This window comes from Ctenopharyngodon idella, chromosome 20 (assembly GCF_019924925.1).
Source record: "Ctenopharyngodon idella isolate HZGC_01 chromosome 20, HZGC01, whole genome shotgun sequence".
Taxonomy (NCBI): Eukaryota; Metazoa; Chordata; class Actinopteri; order Cypriniformes; family Xenocyprididae; genus Ctenopharyngodon; species Ctenopharyngodon idella.
Genome location: NC_067239.1, coordinates 16,188,443 through 16,207,000, shown reverse-complemented (window position 1 = coordinate 16,207,000; position 18,558 = coordinate 16,188,443). Strand labels below are relative to the sequence as shown.

General features: G+C 38.1%; 1 protein-coding gene across 5 annotated transcripts in view; it reads right to left on the bottom strand.

Annotated features, from left to right (window-relative positions):
• The window catches only part of nek1 (NIMA-related kinase 1), a 33,630-nt gene that overhangs the window by 7,093 nt on the left and 7,979 nt on the right, over window positions 1-18,558 (bottom strand). Inside the window, exons 11-31 of one of the 5 annotated variants that reach the window (XM_051873969.1) lie at window positions 17,760-17,914; window positions 17,491-17,556; window positions 16,197-16,256; window positions 15,419-15,466; window positions 15,248-15,328; window positions 14,903-15,150; window positions 14,682-14,807; window positions 14,480-14,582; window positions 12,253-12,339; window positions 11,524-11,607; window positions 11,237-11,311; window positions 10,935-11,030; window positions 10,644-10,826; window positions 10,495-10,560; window positions 10,114-10,354; window positions 8,554-8,694; window positions 7,159-7,329; window positions 6,848-7,060; window positions 6,616-6,724; window positions 6,316-6,392; window positions 5,892-6,097 (exon numbers count right to left, since the gene is read on the bottom strand). In XM_051873969.1, the coding sequence (XP_051729929.1) occupies window positions 5,892-6,097; window positions 6,316-6,392; window positions 6,616-6,724; window positions 6,848-7,060; window positions 7,159-7,329; window positions 8,554-8,694; window positions 10,114-10,354; window positions 10,495-10,560; window positions 10,644-10,826; window positions 10,935-11,030; window positions 11,237-11,311; window positions 11,524-11,607; window positions 12,253-12,339; window positions 14,480-14,582; window positions 14,682-14,807; window positions 14,903-15,150; window positions 15,248-15,328; window positions 15,419-15,466; window positions 16,197-16,256; window positions 17,491-17,556; window positions 17,760-17,914 (2,636 nt within the window). The remainder of the gene's footprint in view (window positions 1-5,891; window positions 6,098-6,315; window positions 6,393-6,615; window positions 6,725-6,847; window positions 7,061-7,158; window positions 7,330-8,553; window positions 8,695-10,113; window positions 10,355-10,494; window positions 10,561-10,643; window positions 10,827-10,934; window positions 11,031-11,236; window positions 11,312-11,523; window positions 11,608-12,252; window positions 12,340-14,479; window positions 14,583-14,681; window positions 14,808-14,902; window positions 15,151-15,247; window positions 15,329-15,418; window positions 15,467-16,196; window positions 16,257-17,490; window positions 17,557-17,759; window positions 17,915-18,558) is intronic. The other 4 variants (XM_051873970.1, XM_051873971.1, XM_051873973.1 and 1 more) reach the window with 4 other exon arrangements.

Below are 18,558 nucleotides of genomic sequence, written 5' to 3'. Positions count from 1 at the left end.
ACATCCCTGAACATTTCAGTCTGACCTTCACAGTTTGTGCAGCACATTTCAGTGTGGATTGTTTTGTGAACCTGTCACAATGCAATGCAGGCTTTGTAAAGAGGTTGTCATTGAAGGATGAGGCAGAGCCAACTATATCACACCCAGAGGTGGGTAGAGTATCCAAAAACTGTACTCAAGTAAAAGTACTTATAGAAATATTTACTCAAAGTAAAAGTGAAAGTAATAATCTTAATAGTTACTTGAGTAAGAGTAAAAAAAGTATCAAATGAAAATACTACTAGCTAGTTACGAGTTACTTTGCATATATATTATATATATATATATATATATATATATATATATATATACACACACATACACACAGAAAACAATAGCATGTTATTATTTAGAAAGATTATATTTTCTATAGATTTAGATAGAAAATTATTATTATCATAATTAGATATCTTTGCAACAAACACAGAAGAGACAATCATTAATTCTGGCATCTTTAATCCCAATATCATTTGCTTTGTATATTGTGCTCGCGCTCATAACCGCTAAACATCTGAACACAAACAATGATCAAATACACATTGACGGATCTTCTTCTATCTGTTCTCCAAAATGTAAACAAATGTATATTTCGGCAGGCACATGTAAACTGGTCAACCGTGTTTACGCAAAGGCGTTAATTTTCAAGATGAACAGGTCGCCGGCGCTGCCACTGCGCAATAGGTAGCCTACCCACGAATTACCTTGGGACGGCGGGAGCTCATGTATCCGTGGAATTGTTCACAGACAGCATACGCAGTTCAACTAATAAAGATCTTCATCGCTGTCAAACAATAGGATGCAGATTTGCTTTTAATTGAATGTAGATCCACTGCCACTTCATCCAAAGCTCTGAGTGAGAAACCGCTTCAGGCGATTCAGTATGTGCAGGAAACTGAACAAATCAAAGTTATTCGCGAATCAATTTTGACAGTTTTGCCAACTTGTTTGATCAAGTCTTTGAACAGAATCGACTCAAAAGAGTGATTCATTTGTGAATGGGGCATCGTTCATGAAAAAAAAGGAGCATAAATTAATAATAAACTACGCATAAACTAATAAACTACGCATTTCTTAACATGTACAGTACTGTATTAAAATAAAGTAACGAGAGGAACGTTGCCCAGCGTAGCGAAGTAAAAGTACTGATTTTTCATTAGAAATGTACTCAAGTTAAAGTACCCACATTTAAATCTTCTCTTAAAAGTAAAAATTTTCCAAAAAAAAAAAAAAGACTCAAGTAAACGCAACGAAGTAAATGTACTTTGTTACTACCCACCTCTGATCGCACCCAAGAGCAAAACTTAAATAAGCATTGTTTTTCATTTATTTTCAAATGCGAAGAGGGCATTTACATGGAAGTCTTAGAGGCACAGTGGCAAAATGTGTCCTATTTAAATCTAAACCGCAAAATTAAATGCAAAAGTTTTTTTTTTTTTTTTTTTTAGAAAGGTTTCCAAACAGATAGTCCCGCCCCAAACTTGCAACATTGGTTTAACCAATGGCATTAGGCTGGTCAGGATATTCAAACAAACAGAGCAATGATTTTATAGCATCACAAAGCCAGCATTAACACTTATGTTATGATGTCAACACTTAAAGTTATGATGTAACGGAAATAGTGACAGATCCTTTCTTCCGTACTGTGATGTACATCCAAATGAAACTTCTAGTGCGGGGACTTGAATGTGAATGCAAGCTTGCAGTAAGAATTGTAAGAATGGGTCCAGGTTAAAGCAGACAAAATGACTGGAAAAGTTCATTATAAATTATCGTCATTTCACTGGAATATCGAGTTACGACATTTTACTAAAAAAAAAGAAGAAAAAAAGAAAAGAAAATGAAAATATCTCGTGTTGAATTTAAAGCTGTCGAAGTTAACACGACAGTAACATAATAACAGTTTAAAAAAAAAAAAAAAAAAAAAAGTAGTTCAAGCCAGGGTTGCCAGGTCCATGTTTTTCCCCTACGCCAAACTTTTTTTGTGCACCTCTTATCCAACAAAGCTTTGTGCTTTGTTACTTCTGATAAGAAACAAAGTCTCAGCTTTCAAATTCTGTCCATTTTATCACGAAATTCAAACAATAAATGGCATTTTGAAGCTCTTAAATGTGACGTGACAGATTGCTGTAGAGCTTCAGTTCGAGAGCCTGTGCGGTGTGCGAGTCTTTTTCTCCACTTTAATACAAATCATAACACAAAAAAACATGCATAAACATCAAACGGTATGTTGAAAGATACAACTTACCGAAATGTATCATGCCTCAAGTAATTTCTCAATCAGTGTTTCAGCCGTGGAAAGACTTGTGAACAAGCTTAACGTTGCATTTACCTCAGGAAAGTTTTCCAATGCTCAAAGTTCATTAGTAGCTATAAAAAACACTAGAGATGCTTATTTACTATTAATTAACTATTAATTATGTATGCATGTTTGACTAAATTTGTCATGTAGACAAGTGTTTATGTGCAACTGAGTTGTATACAAACATTTTAGTTTTTATTTGTTTAATTATTATATCTGAAAATAAATAGCAGCTAAATATAATAGTTTGTGCTTTGTTGTTAATTTTAACCTCTAATATTATAGTAATGTACCAAATGAGAGGGATCCCTCTCATTTGGCAGATATTATAAATAATCGGCTATCGGTACGGTGGAAAATGTCATTAAAAAAAAAGCTATCTTTTTTTTTTTTTGACCGCTTTTGGTGCAACAAACCAACATTTTAAGTGGACTACAAATGTATAAAATACGGTTAATTAACTTGAATTAGAACAAAAAAATGCATAAGCACAGTCTCTAAGCTGCAGTTTCAAGTTGTTCAATCTGAATCGTGCACAGAACAACTTAGCTATTTAACACTCAGCAGGGACTTAAAATTGTCTCCACAGAGCAGAGGAGGGCTTTAATATCGGCGCAGTCATCCATCTCCACTACAGTCATCAGTACAGAGACGCACTGTGTTCTCGCACTTGGAGAGGAGTGCTAAACTACTGATTAAACAGACTGACAGCCTGTACTGAGAAAGACAGCATTTAGAGCGTGTGTGTGTGTGTGTGTGTGTGTGATCTGCCTGTCCAGTTGTCCAGAGGGTTGGGTGCAAGCAAGCCAAAAGGCCAAATGTGCGTGCGTGTTTGCGAAAGTGTGGGCGTGGGTGTGAATGTTAATGTGCTTTTGTGAGGGCAAAGAAAGGCATTTGTGTATGTGCGCCTGTGGGGTGGGCGAAAAAAGTACACAGGCCAGCGCAAAGTCCTTTTGGTTTACTGGCACATCAAGGATGTGGAAGAATCGCATTAATAACGCTCCACTCAGGAGCTCAAACACACACACACACACACACACACACACACACATTCAGCAGTCCTTCCAGCACAGATATGCCCCGAGGCACATCCACAATCATCCATATGCCTATCCCTGCATGCACACACCATTATGTGCACACAAACACAAATTTCAGTCTGTGGAAAACAAATCACCCCAAACAAAAACTCTATGAGATACAAATCTGAGCTCCTCTATCATTCTGTGCTAAGTGCTATGCATTATCAAAGACTGCCATCTGTTTCTCCTGCTATAGTGTCATCTCTTTCTTCCTCATACTCTTTCCAGAGCTCTCTTCCTCTCTCGCCTTGTCTAGTATAAGAGATTCTGCTCTAATCAGTGTGATGAATGGCAGCAGTGGGGTCCTCCATTACCATGCTCTGTGATAGTCTCATATCTTTCAATTAAGACCACCACACACCCCTACATTTCTTCACAGTCCTTTGCAGTGTTGTTATTGTAAACTAAAACTATTAAAAATTGTGGTAACACTGTACAATAAGGTCCCGTTAGATAACAATCGTTAATGCATTAACTAACATTGACTAACAATGAGCAATACATTTGTAACAGTATTTATTAATATTTGTCATTGTTACTTAATAAAATACAACTGCTCATTGTTAGCTCAGTGTAACATGCATGTTCTGCTCTGTTTAGACTCATTGTGTTTTGGTTCTAAAATTAATAAATACTTTAAAAGACTTTTTCATTGTTACTTCATGTTAGCTTATGTAGTTAACTAATGTTAACAAATTGAACCTTTTTGTATTGTTCCAAAAATTGATGTAAAAACTGATGTAAAATAAAATATAAATATTACATGAAAAACTTAAACTTATTGCCTTGTCAACTAACTCAAATAAAGAAGTCGAAGTACCAAAAATACTACAACTGAAAAAAAAAAAGATCTATAGAAAATAGTTTTCTTTGAAAATTCTTACAGGCCTTTCTGATTTATCATCTGGTATTTCTGCTGTTACACCAGTTCATGCAGTTCTTAACACCACTAATTCATAAATAACAACAACCCACCCACAATGCTCCACTCTCCAGGCTAAGGTCTATAATTTTTCTTGCACCATCCTACCAGCCCCCTTGGCCCTATTCCCTCCCTTTTTCTACAAGATCATATGTGATTTTAGAATTGTGATTTTTACATCACTCAGCACTAGCACTTGCCCAACACATCAAAAAAGGCTTGGGTAACCCTCTGGTCTCTCTTCTCCTTTTCAGGTTTCTTCTTTCCTCTCATAGAACAACTTGCTAGACTGTAATCAGTCAAGTTTTAAGAGCTGACATTCACAGGCCTGCTATCTGTCACTGAAGCCCTGTGGCTGGTAGGAGCTCAAGATCGTCTGTCTTCCTTTGGCTGGACTTGTCTACAGGATTCTATACTGTTAGCCACCAAATCCTCCTGTCTACTCTATGATGTGTTTCATGGGAACTGTGCTGGTTTGAGTCCAAACACCCAAGGAGATGTTGGGGGGGGGGGGGAAGAAGGTGTCATGTCAGCTAACTACCGGGGTACCTTAGGGTTCGGTGCTCGGCCCCCTCCTCTTCATCATTTAGTCGTCAAAGCAGGAAAATTAGACCCTTAATATCTAAGAACTCCTTGTCCAGGGACATCGTTTCTAGACTGTACTGTAATGCTTTTAGCTGGCCTTCATGCATGTGCATTTAAACCTCTCCAAATGATCCAGTATACAGCGCCACATTTGGTCTTCAGTGAACCCAAGAGAGTGGACATTACGCCTCTCCTTGTCTCACTCCACTGGCAGCCAGTTGCTGCCCTCATCAAGTTCAAGGCACTGAGGCTTGCCCACAGAAAAGTCACAGCATCTGCACCCTTCTAACTATACTCACTTCTGAAAATGTACATTACCTCCAGAAATCTGTGGTTAGTACATCTGTTTCTCACAGAGTCTCACCAACAAATCTGTACACTACACCACTTTTGTCCGGATTTTTGCCCCAATTCGAAGTCTGGACGTGTTGACGCTATTTGCCAAAAGTCAAAGCCTGTCTGCAGATTTTGGGCAGTAAAAGTTGACAGATTTAACAGAAAATCACGTAGTGTATGATTGGCATGGACTCTGTTTTTTGGTTTAAGATTATGATTCCATTCAGTCGGAGGATATCAAACATGTTTGATATTTTGAGCTGATATATAAAGCACATATTGTTTACATTTGTTATGTCTCCTAGGCAAAGAAGCAAGTTTTTTGCGTGAGTTTGTCTGATTGATTGATTGATTGTGTGACATTTAGTGTGTGATGACCAGTTTTTCTCTGTAACCAATTGCAAAGTCGGCAAGTGTATGATTCCTAGTGTTTTAAAATCTGTTCAGATTTTAAAAGTTGTGTTGTGTATTCCAGCCTTCATTACTTGAAGATTTGGCCAGAGTTTAGCTTTACTGTTTTGCAGTCTGAACTAACATGTAAGAGAAAGAAAACAGATAGGATTGTATGACAAATGTAACACACTGAGACCCACACTAAGTACAGTGGGGTTCCAATTGCGATGCTCACCTTTGGGTTGTTTGCATCAAAGAGGCCAGTGGAGAGGCCGATGAGGAGTGCGTCATCATGGCGGTGGGAACGGAGCGGAGAGACAGAGCGGGAACGCGAGGTGATGGAGGAAGAATCCTCCAATGAGGATTGGGCAGAGAGGATGGCCAATGCTACTGTACGTCTGTGAGCTGGACTACTACTTAGCTTCACAAACAGAGACTCATCTATTGGAAAAAGAAAAAGGTCAACACAAAAACTTTGTTTGGCTTTTTTGACAGTGGAGCTGCATTTAAACTGGCCTTCTTAAAGCTTCTGAGGATTAACATTGTTAAAAGGCAAATGAAGTGTAAAGTGGAAGCCTGGAGCTCTTTGATATGGTTCATAATGAGACATGCTTCTGTGAGAGGGAGATAAGGTGTCTTAGCATTACACTTGAGACTACCTGCAGGTTCAAGATGTTTCTCCTCTCTTTGCGGTATCTCTGTGCATTCTGCTTGTATTACTCTGCCCTCTGCTGGCCTAACATAAAAATGGGAAGAAAAAAAAAAAAAATCAATGATTAAAGGGATTAATGGGCTATCAACTCAGACACAATATTATTATTTTTACTCTATTTTTGATCAAATGAGCAAAAGAAACATTTAAAAAAAAATCTTACCAACCCCAAACTTTTGAATGGTAGTGTATGTTCCAAATCTGTGTGCTGTTACTGTAAGATTTCACATCAGAAAAAAGTGCTTACAGAGAAATTGGAGTGTCTTTTGTCCATGCCTGCATTACTTCTGTTGGGGGCTGTTGTGAGGTTTTCTGTGTGGCTTCATCCAGAACTACTGACTCCATATCATCCACCACTGGAAGGACAGAGAAAAGTGATTTTGTTACAAAAACATTATACGCAAAATACATATTTAAATCTCGGAAAATGGGCTATGTAGCTAAGTCTAATGCAGTCATATTCAGTGTAGTATTCTCACCCTCCTCACTTTCTCCAAATTGAGTCTTTTGTATTTCCTCTGGTGTTTGGGGGATTAGTTCCTGACTTTTAACCTCTGCTATGATTGGCACCGTCTCCTGACATGTCACTTCTTGTTTGGTATGGCCACTGGCAGGCTGGCATTGTTGAGGGAGAGGCACTTGTATGGCTTCATTAGTGGCATCTGACGACTCTTCAATGGGATTAAGGCTTTCTGATAAAAAGACACAGAATTACAGGATTAACAGGAAGCTATTGTCAGTAAGACTGAACATGTCACACTGGCAAAAAACAGTCTGATCAAAGACTCACCAGTCAGTGTGTGGTCACAGGTGCTGGCGGGATCTAGTTTCTGAGTAAAGGACTGGAGCTCTGCCTTTTCCAACACCTTCAGAACCTCTGAGTCTGGACTCTGCGCCCAAGCCTTCCTTAGACCCTCCCCCTGCCAAGCATCCATGCAAATGACTTCACCGGCTGTTTTCTCTGAAACAAGAAAAATAGATTTTACTGCATATAAATAAGACCCCTATTTTACAATATACAACAACAAAACACATGATTTTGGCTTTCCAGAGAAAGAAGACTACAGATAACCTAAAGCTCTGTTTGTTATTAAGCCGGTTGCTACAGAGTGGCTGGAGTCCCAGTGCATGTACTGTATTGCAACGCACCCTCCATGGTTACAAAACAAAACACACTCCAGCACAACCATCTATTCACTCTGGAAATACTAGGGGTGTGTACAAAATAATTGACTATTCTTATTCTGCATCAAGTCGACTTGCAAAAATACTTTTCAAATTATTCAAATTTCTATCATAGCCTGCTGTAGCTACCAATTTCTCATTAAAGCTCATCTGAATTTTGTCTTCATAACTGAATACATTGGACGGCACTATGAATATGTGATGCTAATTTAATGAGAGCTGATGGCACGTGCGTTCATATGAATCCAAGTGCTGCAGTATTTTGATTCTTGTCGGTACATTTGCTTCTCAGAGTTATGCACATGCAAAGTGCTATAATAAACTCAGTTATTTGTGAGGTGTGTGTCTGTGAGTCTCTGCAACTTGTGCTGCAGAGCACATTTTCTAAGTTGGCTAAGAAGTTCACTTTCATCATTTGTTTTTCACCACTGTTCTATATTTCAGCAAATACTAAATGACAATTTGATAATTATTTGTCAGATACTTCAGCTAATAATAATTATTATTATTCATTACAATTATATAGAGTGCCACTCAAAGCGCTTTACATCTCCTCAAACACCACCAATGTGCAGCATCCACCTGGATGATGCGACGGCAGCCATATTGCACCAGATCACCCACCACACATCAGCTTATTGGTGGAGAGGAGACAGAGTGATGAAGCCAAGCAGTATATATTGGGATGATTAGAAGGCCATGAGAGACCAATGGGCAAATTTGGGATTTTTAATGACCACAGAGAGTCGGGACCTCGGTTTAATGTCTCATCCAAAGGACGGTGACTTTTGACAGTATAGTGTCCCCATCACTATACTGGGGCATTAGGACCCACACAGACCACAGGGTGAGCACCACCTGCTGGCCTCACTAACACCTCTTCCAGCAGCAACCTAGTTTTCTCAGGAGGTCTCCCAAACAGGTACTGCTGGCGATACGGCTGCTGGTGAAAACTACAGAATCTGTAAAAACTACAGAATCTCAGGATGAGTAAGTTTACCTGCTAGTTGACCTGCTGTTGTAAGGCTGGTTTCTTCCAGTGTCTGCTGAGCCACAGACAGAAGAGGTGCACCATCAGTTTGCCATTTCTTCCTGTCTCCACTAGACGGAGCATTTGTCTCTGGAGATGTCACCTGAGAAACTGAGATAGAACAACAGAGAGGAAAAATGGTTCTCATATAAAATTAATCTCTAAAGTAGGGGTCGGCAACCTATGGCACGCGACACATGCTAACATTGGCTCACAGAGGGGTATAATCACTGGCACCTGACAACCTTTCAACTTGCATATGTAGGTACATTTTGAGGTAATCATTCCTTATAGTCACACAGCCTGTTTTATCAAGTTATGAGCTATAAATACTATTAAACTCTGAGATTAGAACCTGCGCTAGCGCACAGATCCGACAAACCATTCTGAAAGTGATGTGTGAAGGCCAAGTATGGTAACCCATACATGGAATAGGTCCTCTGCATTTAACCCATCCAAGTTAGTGCACACACATTAGCTGTAGTAAGTAGTGAACACACACACACACTGCAAAACTGCAGTCATTCATTGCAGCGCCCGGCGAGTGATTGGGGGTTAGGTAAGGGTCTTATCATTTCCTGCCGGCATTGAGAATTGAACCTGCAAATTTCAGGTTACCAATCTGACTCTCTATCCATTAGGCCAAGACTGCCCCCTACTGTGATTATCCCTACATGTGCCATAGGTTGCCAACCGTTGCTCTAAAGCAGGGGTGTCCAAACTTGGTCCTGGAGGGCCACTGTCCTGCAGAGTTTAGCTCCAACTTACCTCAACACATCTGCCTGGAAGTTTCCTGTATGCCTAAAAACCTTGATTAGCTGGTTCAGGTGTGTTTAATTGGGGTTGGAGCTAAACTCTGCAGGACAGTGGCCCTCCAGGAGCAGGAATGGACACCCCTACTCTAAAGGATATGAATTTTGGATATGAAAAGCTATTAAAACTATGCCTGTTCTGACTGGCCTTTAGTAATCATACAAAAAAAAAAGAAAAAAAGATTTTAAGGTATTTAAGACATTTATCATTGTAAGAAATATTAAATTTGGCAATGGAAAAACAAAAATTGCTAAATGACCCAACGTGATTATTAAACTTCAAATAGCTATGGTTTAATTAAATAAATGTGCTGCACATTTTAAAGTTCAAATTCCAATATCTTTCGATCTCTAACTCATACAGTTCGATCTCTAATTTATTCAAACATTCATATGTATGTTGTGATATATTGGTACATAAACCAATTTCACAACATGTATATACTAAAAAAAATGCTTATCAAGCACTTCTTATAAGTCTTGAGCATTTTAAACTTTAAAACTTTAATACATTAATTATTTAGAGGTTGTATGGGATTGTTCTGTATGGACATATAAGTATTAATTTTATTTGTGCATATGTCTTAAAAAGTCTTTCTAAAAAAAATAAAAAAAAGAAAGAAAACAACCTACAAATACCCTATAAACAAATTTAACTATACACATGTTTTACAGCCATAATAATAAAAACATATTGATGAGACTGTTGTGTTTATACCTGCCAAAGTCGCACAGGTCTCCTCCAGAGTTTGTTCAGCTACAGACAGTAAGGGTGGAGCTACAGCTTCCCATTTTTTCCTATCTCCAGCTGTGGATGGCCTTTCCTCTGTGATTGAAGGCTGGATTGGTTGAGGAGTGGTGCATGGTGCACTGCTGCAAGGTGTAGGATCTTTCTCAGCATCGTCCTCAGTGGTCTGGACCTTCTGATTGAGTCTGCGTAGAATTTCCTTCTTGTCACTCTAAAAAATAAAAAAATAAATAATACAAATATTCTATATATAAAAATCAAAGTTAAAGTCAAATTGTTGAGTGACAACTATTCAATAAACTGCTCACTCATATTAATATTATTTCTCACATCCAATTATGCATTTCGCACCTGTACACTTGATGTTTCAGGTTTAAGGGAGTCCTCTTTCATAGGAGAACTCTGCCCTGATGAAATCTACCAAAAAAGAAAAGACATAACCATGAGATGGGCTGTTCTAGCAAATAAAAGAAGAAGAAGAAGTGCGACGGATGACTAACCGCGCCCACATCCTTCAGAGCAGCAGTCATGGAGATAACTGGAGTGGTGGGTCTAGAGGAGGGTGTGGCTTTGGAAGCAGCTTCCTGAGGGGTGGAGTCAGGTGGCTGAGCGGGGGGTGCTGCTGGAGGTGCAGCTCCACCCACGGCTCCAACAGCAACCTTCACTCCCCGTGCAACAAGCTGCTTTATCACAAAAAAAATAAGACAAAAGACAAGGTAGAAAAAGACAAAACATAAGAGATGGATGAGTAGACATGAGAAAGAAAAAGATTGGGAAAGAAAATGACATACATGATCCTCCCATGCTTTCTTCTCTCTCTCATATGCTTCTCTTCTCTTCTTCTCCAGTTGTTCTTTGAGTACAGCAGCACGAGCCTTCGACTGGGCCTTACACAAAATGTGTCATTTTAAATTGTAATAATATTTCACAACAAGACTTTTTTTTTTTTACTGTATTTTTGATCAAATAAATTCAGCCAATCCTACCGACCCCAATCTTTTGAACGGTAGAGTATGTAATGCAGTTTTTCAATTCAAATTATTATGCTGATAATATAATTTGAAAAAATATATATTCAATTGAAATGTATAACCTTCAAAGCCTCAATCTTCTTCCTCCTGAGCACTGCCTCTTCACATGATTCCAGACTGTCTGAGTCACTGTCATACTAAGAGAGATAGTCCAAAAATTACAAAAATCCTGAATAAACAAAATCTAAAAATATTTAATAATGTATAAATACACTGAAACTTATGGGAATATATAATATTAAACATTAATAGAGGTATCAGAAAGATTAAACAACCATATAATGATACAACTGACAATATTGTCAGCAATAAATCTACAGTTGAAAGTTGTATATGTGGGTGTATGTACCTTTTCTCCTCTGAGACGAGCTTTGATCTGCTGACGTTCATTAAAGTTCTGTAGTCTGATCTGTCGTAATCTTGTCAAGTACTCCTGAGAAACACACAGTTTGCGTATCATTTATCTCTTTGTTCTTTTCCCATTGTCTCCTTCCAACAAATATGTACACACAAGAATATGGACAAGTCACATACTATACAGGAATTGGTGAAATATAATTGGTGAAATATACTGGAAAAGAAAAACATAATTAAACATCCAAGCTGTAATGTGGGAACAGCAAACTCAAGAAATACAAGAGGTGAGCAGTTACAGCAAAAATCAAATTCATTGAATCCATTGATGAGGACCATAAAAAGCAGCAGTTAGATGGTCTTCAGCTGGAATCCTGAAGTTACATTCAAACCTCTGCAAAAGTGGTAAAAATAATGAAGGATCCAAAACAAGTTGTGCTGAAGCAGAATAACGTCCTCAAACGAAAAAAGTAGATAAAAACCAAATGGGTAATTCTGAAGGAATGTGGACAAAATGAAGTGATGAACTGGAGGATTTTCAGTCAGTGTGGGTCACGCTCACATACACAAACAGACTATGCAGGGACTGGACAAAAGATGCTGGTGAGCAGCTGCAGCAACTTCAGGTAGACACATACAACTTAAAAAAAAGGAACCAAGCAATGAGGGGTTCAAGTGATGTGATGAGTGAGGAGCGTTGTTTGGTCCCAGACAGGACTCCTACCTCCTCCTCTTTGTTCACTTGTGGTCTCCTGCATCGGGAGGAGTTTGTCCAGCTTGCAAAGATGGCAGCCAGGTTTTGACGAGCCCCCTATTCACCCATTGATTAAACCAATATTACAAAAGCCACATAATATAATATCCCATCACTGACTTCAACACCTAAACACTCTGAAGTAATCAAGATCTTCAAAATGTCATTTCCCAAGACTAAGCCACTAAACTGGGGGTTAAAGAGATATTTCAAGGTTCATTACATCAACAAAAAACAATTTTGGCTTTAAAAAAAAAAAAGTCAGTTTTTTTTTTTTTTTTTACAAAGCAAAAATCGAAAAGCAAAAACTCATTTATTATTCTTTTTGAGGTAGGAACATATAGGAGGATGTACATCTGGTTATGTGTAAGCAATGTAATACCTGTGCCCCTTTCTGGTCTCTGCTCATGTATTATGCAAAAGCCACTGGGTTTACCAGCATTACCTAGTTAAATATAACTTTACACAGAGCTGTTAAGCAATTTCAACACACTATTCTTTGTAAACATGTACAAATGTTTAAGTGTCATTGCTATACTTTTGAAACGTGTATTTCAATGTTTATAGCCTGGCATTATGTATTTACATTGGCAGTTATAAACCATTTACAATTTTTAACGGAAGTAGAGACAGATAATTTCTTTTATATTGTGATGTACATCAAAGTGAAATGGATTTGAAAGGAGTAGGGTGGGGACTCTGTCCTATGAATCATTTGTTGATTGGATATATCTGAATGCAGACTTGCAGTCGATGGCAAAAAAAAAGGGACGGGTTTAAGCGGACTAAGGCCCCATTTACAGTAGTGCATTTTTGTTTTAAAACAATGTTTTTAGACGATCCTCGTCTACACTGGAGTTTCCACCGTGTTTCAGAAACGATCTCGTTCACACTACACGATCGAAAATGCATGTCACATGACCGGTCATGCACACTGGGCATGTGCGCACAAGTGTAAACAGTTTCCTCTTGCGTATGTAGGCAGCTGCAGTATTAAAAAAAAAATGCACAATGGCTGCTAAAAATTACAGCAAAGCCAGCAAAGATTGCAGTTCAGTCTCCATGTTATTGTTTACAAACCATAGTTTTCAAAAGTCTCCGTTTTGGTTAGTTTATACTAAAACGCAGCCCCAGCATTTTCAAACTAAAACGGGCTCTGCAGAGTTTTCGAAAGAGTTTTGAAAGTTTTCGAGAGTAGTGTAAAAGACAGGCGTAACCGTCACAAAAGTTATGCGTTTTAAAACAAAAACGCACTAGTGTAAATGGGGCCTAAATGATTGGAGAAGTGTCCATGTCATCAGAGAGAAGTCTGTTGTTTTACTGGAATAACAACAGGTAGGGGTGTAACGGTACCTTCATGTCACGATTCGATACATATCACAATACTGAACTTACAATACAATATTATTGCGATACTCCAAGACATATGGTAAAAGGATAACAAAAAATGTACTGTTGATTAAAATGCTAAATTTGGTATTACATTGGGGGTGGAAATAAATAGGCTTGGACTTGGTGCTGGTAACCCAAAGAACAGGACAATGGTGACACCAGAATAAAAATATTTATGATTCTAATGCTAAAACAGTGTTTATTTTAGATGAATATGTTTGCACTCTGTCAGTGACTAGATATTTAAAGTAATGTAGGTCACTTTTTACTGGTAACATAAGACATTTGGCATTATCAGGACCCACAAATATTCCCCCATTGCATTATTATACATTATATTCAACATTATATATAGTAGTTTTATGTTGTACTGACACTAAAACTCTGTAAACTTGAATTTTTTCTCACACAGAAATTTTCATTTTGGGTGAACTATGCACAACACATATTGTCACTACCCTCGATACAATATTGTTGCATTTTTGTATTGTGATATATTGTGACATGATATATTGTTAAACCCCTAATATCAGGTTATGGCATTTTGATTAAAAACTGTGAAGTCAAAAAAAAAAAAAAAAAAAAAAAAAAAAAGTGTACACATTGATGAATCGTTCACAATAAGTTCAATAAGATGCATTTAGAGAATAGATAGGGTGAATATTAATTTCATGCCGACTTTAAAACTGAGGGACAGGTCACAATTATTTTCAGTGAAAATTGACATTCTGCCACAAACAGTTGATAAAGTACTGAACCCAGATCATTCCTTTAACCAGAAGAGGTTGAGGTAAAAGACTCGTACCAGCTGTCCTTCTGCACGGACTTTATTCAGCATGGCTTCTCTTTTCCGCTGTAGAAACTCTTCCACCTGCTTATGCCTCTCTGCCGCCAGCTGACCTCGAAACCTAGAGACAACAAGATAAAAGTAGTGATTTCAACTCTATTTGACAGACATGAAGGCAGGCTGAATATCTGACAGACATCACTGATGAGAAACAACTGACCTATTGGCATAGTCGTTCTTTGAAATCTGCTCGTTATGGAAACTTGCTTTACGTGGTTCTTTCCTGACAACATTCTTAACAGGGATGCCGGCATGATCATTCAGCGTCCCTGAGTCTGTAGCAGTCCTTTAATGACATTGAATATTGTTGCATGTTAAATTAATAATCCTTCAAAGAGAAAAAAAAAAAAATACAAAAACAGAGTCATTCATCTCATTCACCTGCCATTGTCTCCTGAAAACTTGGCTCCTTCTCCAGCACCATCTTTAGGTGTAGGTTTGGATGTTTTTTCAGCTGCTGGGTGGATGTGGTCATATGGTGCTCTGCTTGGAGCTAAAGAAGGAGCAGGAACAGGAGCCGGAATAGGGGTGGGGCCAAAGTGATAAGGTGAGGCATGGGTGGGACCAGGCAAAGGGGAGGGGCCTATTCCAGGGGAATGTGGTGCTCCAATGCCTCCACCTCCAAAAAACTGTGCAAAAAAGCATAGAAAGAGAAACAGCAAGAGTGACAACTATATTTGTAGCTTTTATCGACTGATCCATGGCAGACAAGGAAGACTATTGTACCTTCCGCTCAGGACTGCTGCCTCCACTAGAACTGAGCACATGTCTCCAGCCCTGCTCCCGAGCCCGGTTGATTCGGTTGAGCTGAGATGAAAAAGGTCAAAGTTTTAACACAAACAAATCAAACCAACATTAATTTATTGTAAATAACCATTTGGCCAGTGATCATTTCACCTTTTCCCTCTCAAATCTCTTCATCTGAGCAGCCTTCAATAACAACATCTACAGAGAGAAACACAATTACTGAGGGTCACTAACTCAATCAAGAGGCTTTTAAATGTCTTTCTACCCAAGAGACATATTACAAATAGCATCCATCCATCTAACAAAACCAGAGCAGCCATCTGCTGAACTTGATGTGAACTCATTCAATCAGTAATGCTACAGTTCCAAAACTTACAATGTTAACTTTTTTTAACATCAAAATAGCATTTAGAGTTTAAGAAACATATGACATGAGCTATACTGATATCAATATATCACTATATACACTATCTTTTAAAAGTTTGTGTTTGATAAAATGTTTTGTTTTTGAAATAAGTCTCTTATGTGTACCACAGCTGCATTTATTTAATCAAAAATTAATAACAGTAATAAAATATTGTAAAAAATATTTTTTAAAATAATGGCTTTCAATTTTGATATATTTTGAAATGTAATTTATTTGTTTGATGGCAAAGATGAATTCTCAGCATCATTACTCCAGTCTTCAGTGTCACATGATCCTTCAGAAATCATTCTAATATGCTGATTTGGCGCTCAAAAACATTTCTTATTATTATTAAAGTTGAAAAACAGCTGTGCTGCTTAATATTTTTCTTTTTTCAGGATTCTTTAATAAAAAATTATTTGAAATAAAAATACTTTGTAACAATGCAAGACATCACTTTTACATACAGTAGTAAAAAAACATGTGGCATGACATCATGCCATGATGTCATTAAAGGCTCACCTGTTCTCTTTGTTTCCTTTCCCTCTCCATCATCTCCATCCGTTTCTTCCTCACTCCTTCCTGAAACAGAACATGATCAAGAAGCTTTTAGACAAACACCACAAACAGTATGAGATATTTATTTCCCACAACTTATTTGCAATAGTGATGATGTAGCTGTTGTAAATATTTGTTTGTAACTCCATCCATGTGACAGAAGAGAGGCAGGAACAGTCAAATGACCATATATGTAAAAGAAACTTCACTTTTACATAGTCAAAGAATATTTACAGAACATTTGTTCCAAAAATGGATAATATGTTGAACATTTAATAACTGTTTAGCACACCTTGGGTCTAAACACGTTTACAGTATGAAAACTGTATTGGTGAAGGGGTTAATAAAGTAAGGGATGGAAAGTAAACAGAAATGTAGATGCCCACCATATGGATGACGGCACTTGGAGAGAAGCAGGAGGACACCAACAAAAAGGGAGAAAGTGGGGAAAAGATAAAAAAAAAAAAAAAGTTTTAAATAAGATAAAAACATCAGAACGTGTTTGTTTAGAATATTGTAATAATACAGCAGTAGGTGATAACTAAACCTAAATCTAATCTTTCTCGTTTTATTTAAATAATTACAGATATTCATTTAGCTGACAATTTCATCCAAAGCAACTATAAGCACACACAGGGATATTGCTGCTGGACCAACCCATGGCCGCGGGAACTAGGGGTGCCGAGGGTGCTGCAGCACCTCCTGCTGACAGCTGTTTAAATGCATTGGAATTTAAGATGGCACGACTTGAATTAAAGTTTTGTTTTTCAACATGTTTTTAATTTTCCACCTTTATTCATAAAATTACTCTAAAGATTATTTTGTTTTTATATTTTGTCAAATGTGATTTTGAGAAATTAATATATTTCAAAAGCCAATCTCGCACGCCATGAGTGATGTGACTACGCTGGTTAAGGAGCAGCGTGTCTCAAAACTCATCTGACACTTTTGCATGTTCACCCAGACATTGTTGAAAAACTGAATATATACATTGAGTATCAAGGTAAGATGCTGGTTTTTGACATTTATTTAATCATTAGTTCTAAACGTTCTCATTTAACTATAATATAAGTGTGCTCATTCATTTGTATGTAAATCCACATATTTTGTATGTTTATCTGTAAGTGCTCTTTGGGCTGTTTAATATTAGGATTTTGTTTAAAATATGTTTATGTACAGGGCTAGGTGTGTTAATAAGGAGGATCAAGGCTGGGTGTTAGTACAAGGGGCTGTAGATAGGGGGCGCTCTCTGATGTACCTCATGCTTCCTCCTCTCCTCCTCCACTCGACTCACTCTTCTCTGAGCTGCTGCAGGAGGGGGAGCCTGGACAACACATGACACCGGGGGCGAGGATCAATAGGTCTCTCGCTCTCATAAATAGCACACAGCGGGACAACATCAACAAATGTCTGAATGATACACAATGATCCTAAATGCCCCTCCTAATATTCAGACATACTGGGTGGTAATGCATGGGCAAAACATGGGAGTGGATTAGCCAATGAAATATTTCCCATGGTTCTTACCTGCTTGAGTTTGATTGGTTTCATTGCTGCATCTGGGACCTTCCTGACAGCTTCAGATGGTCTCCGGACTGTTAAAGGCACTCCATATTTTGCTGCTGGCTTGGTGATTTTCTGAGCTGGGGAAATGGGGATGGGGCCTGGGGCAGGGCGTTTGGCTGGGGAGTGAAGAGAAAGAAAATATCAGTATTTGGTTTTTAGTATTTGGAGATCAAGAGAATGATTTAACAATATACTCATCTCAATAAGTCATTACTGCTCAATGATTAATCATTAAAGATGCAGTAAGTGATTTCTGAGAATCATTGAACACTGATGATTTTTTTAAATCAACCCAAACAAACACACCCCTCCCTTCATTGCTCTGCCCCCGAAAGGCAAGAGTGGATGTCTCTATCATAGCAGAAGGGAAGCAAAATAAACCTTTCTGAAAAATAAAGTGAAAATGACGAATGAATGACAAGGAAGAACAAAAAAAATGAACATACAGTACACGAGTATATACACAAGCAAGTCGCCAGCAGTACACACTCGAAACCATGTTACTCGCGTATGTAGCAGAAACATCGCAACCTCTGAGCTAGTTTTCAGGCTTTCCAGCTTAGGTCTCTACAGAGTTGAAAATCTTTTCTAATATTAACGCGGGTTCTAAAGCTCTTGCCTGATCATAACCCTTCTTTTTCCAGTGATATTCCTCCGACCTTTTTTCTTTTGTAATGTCTCTCAGCCATGACTCTTTTGACAGTCTTTCTTTAAATTTCCCTCTTGCTCACTCTCCTCCCCCATCATGAGTGTAACGCCC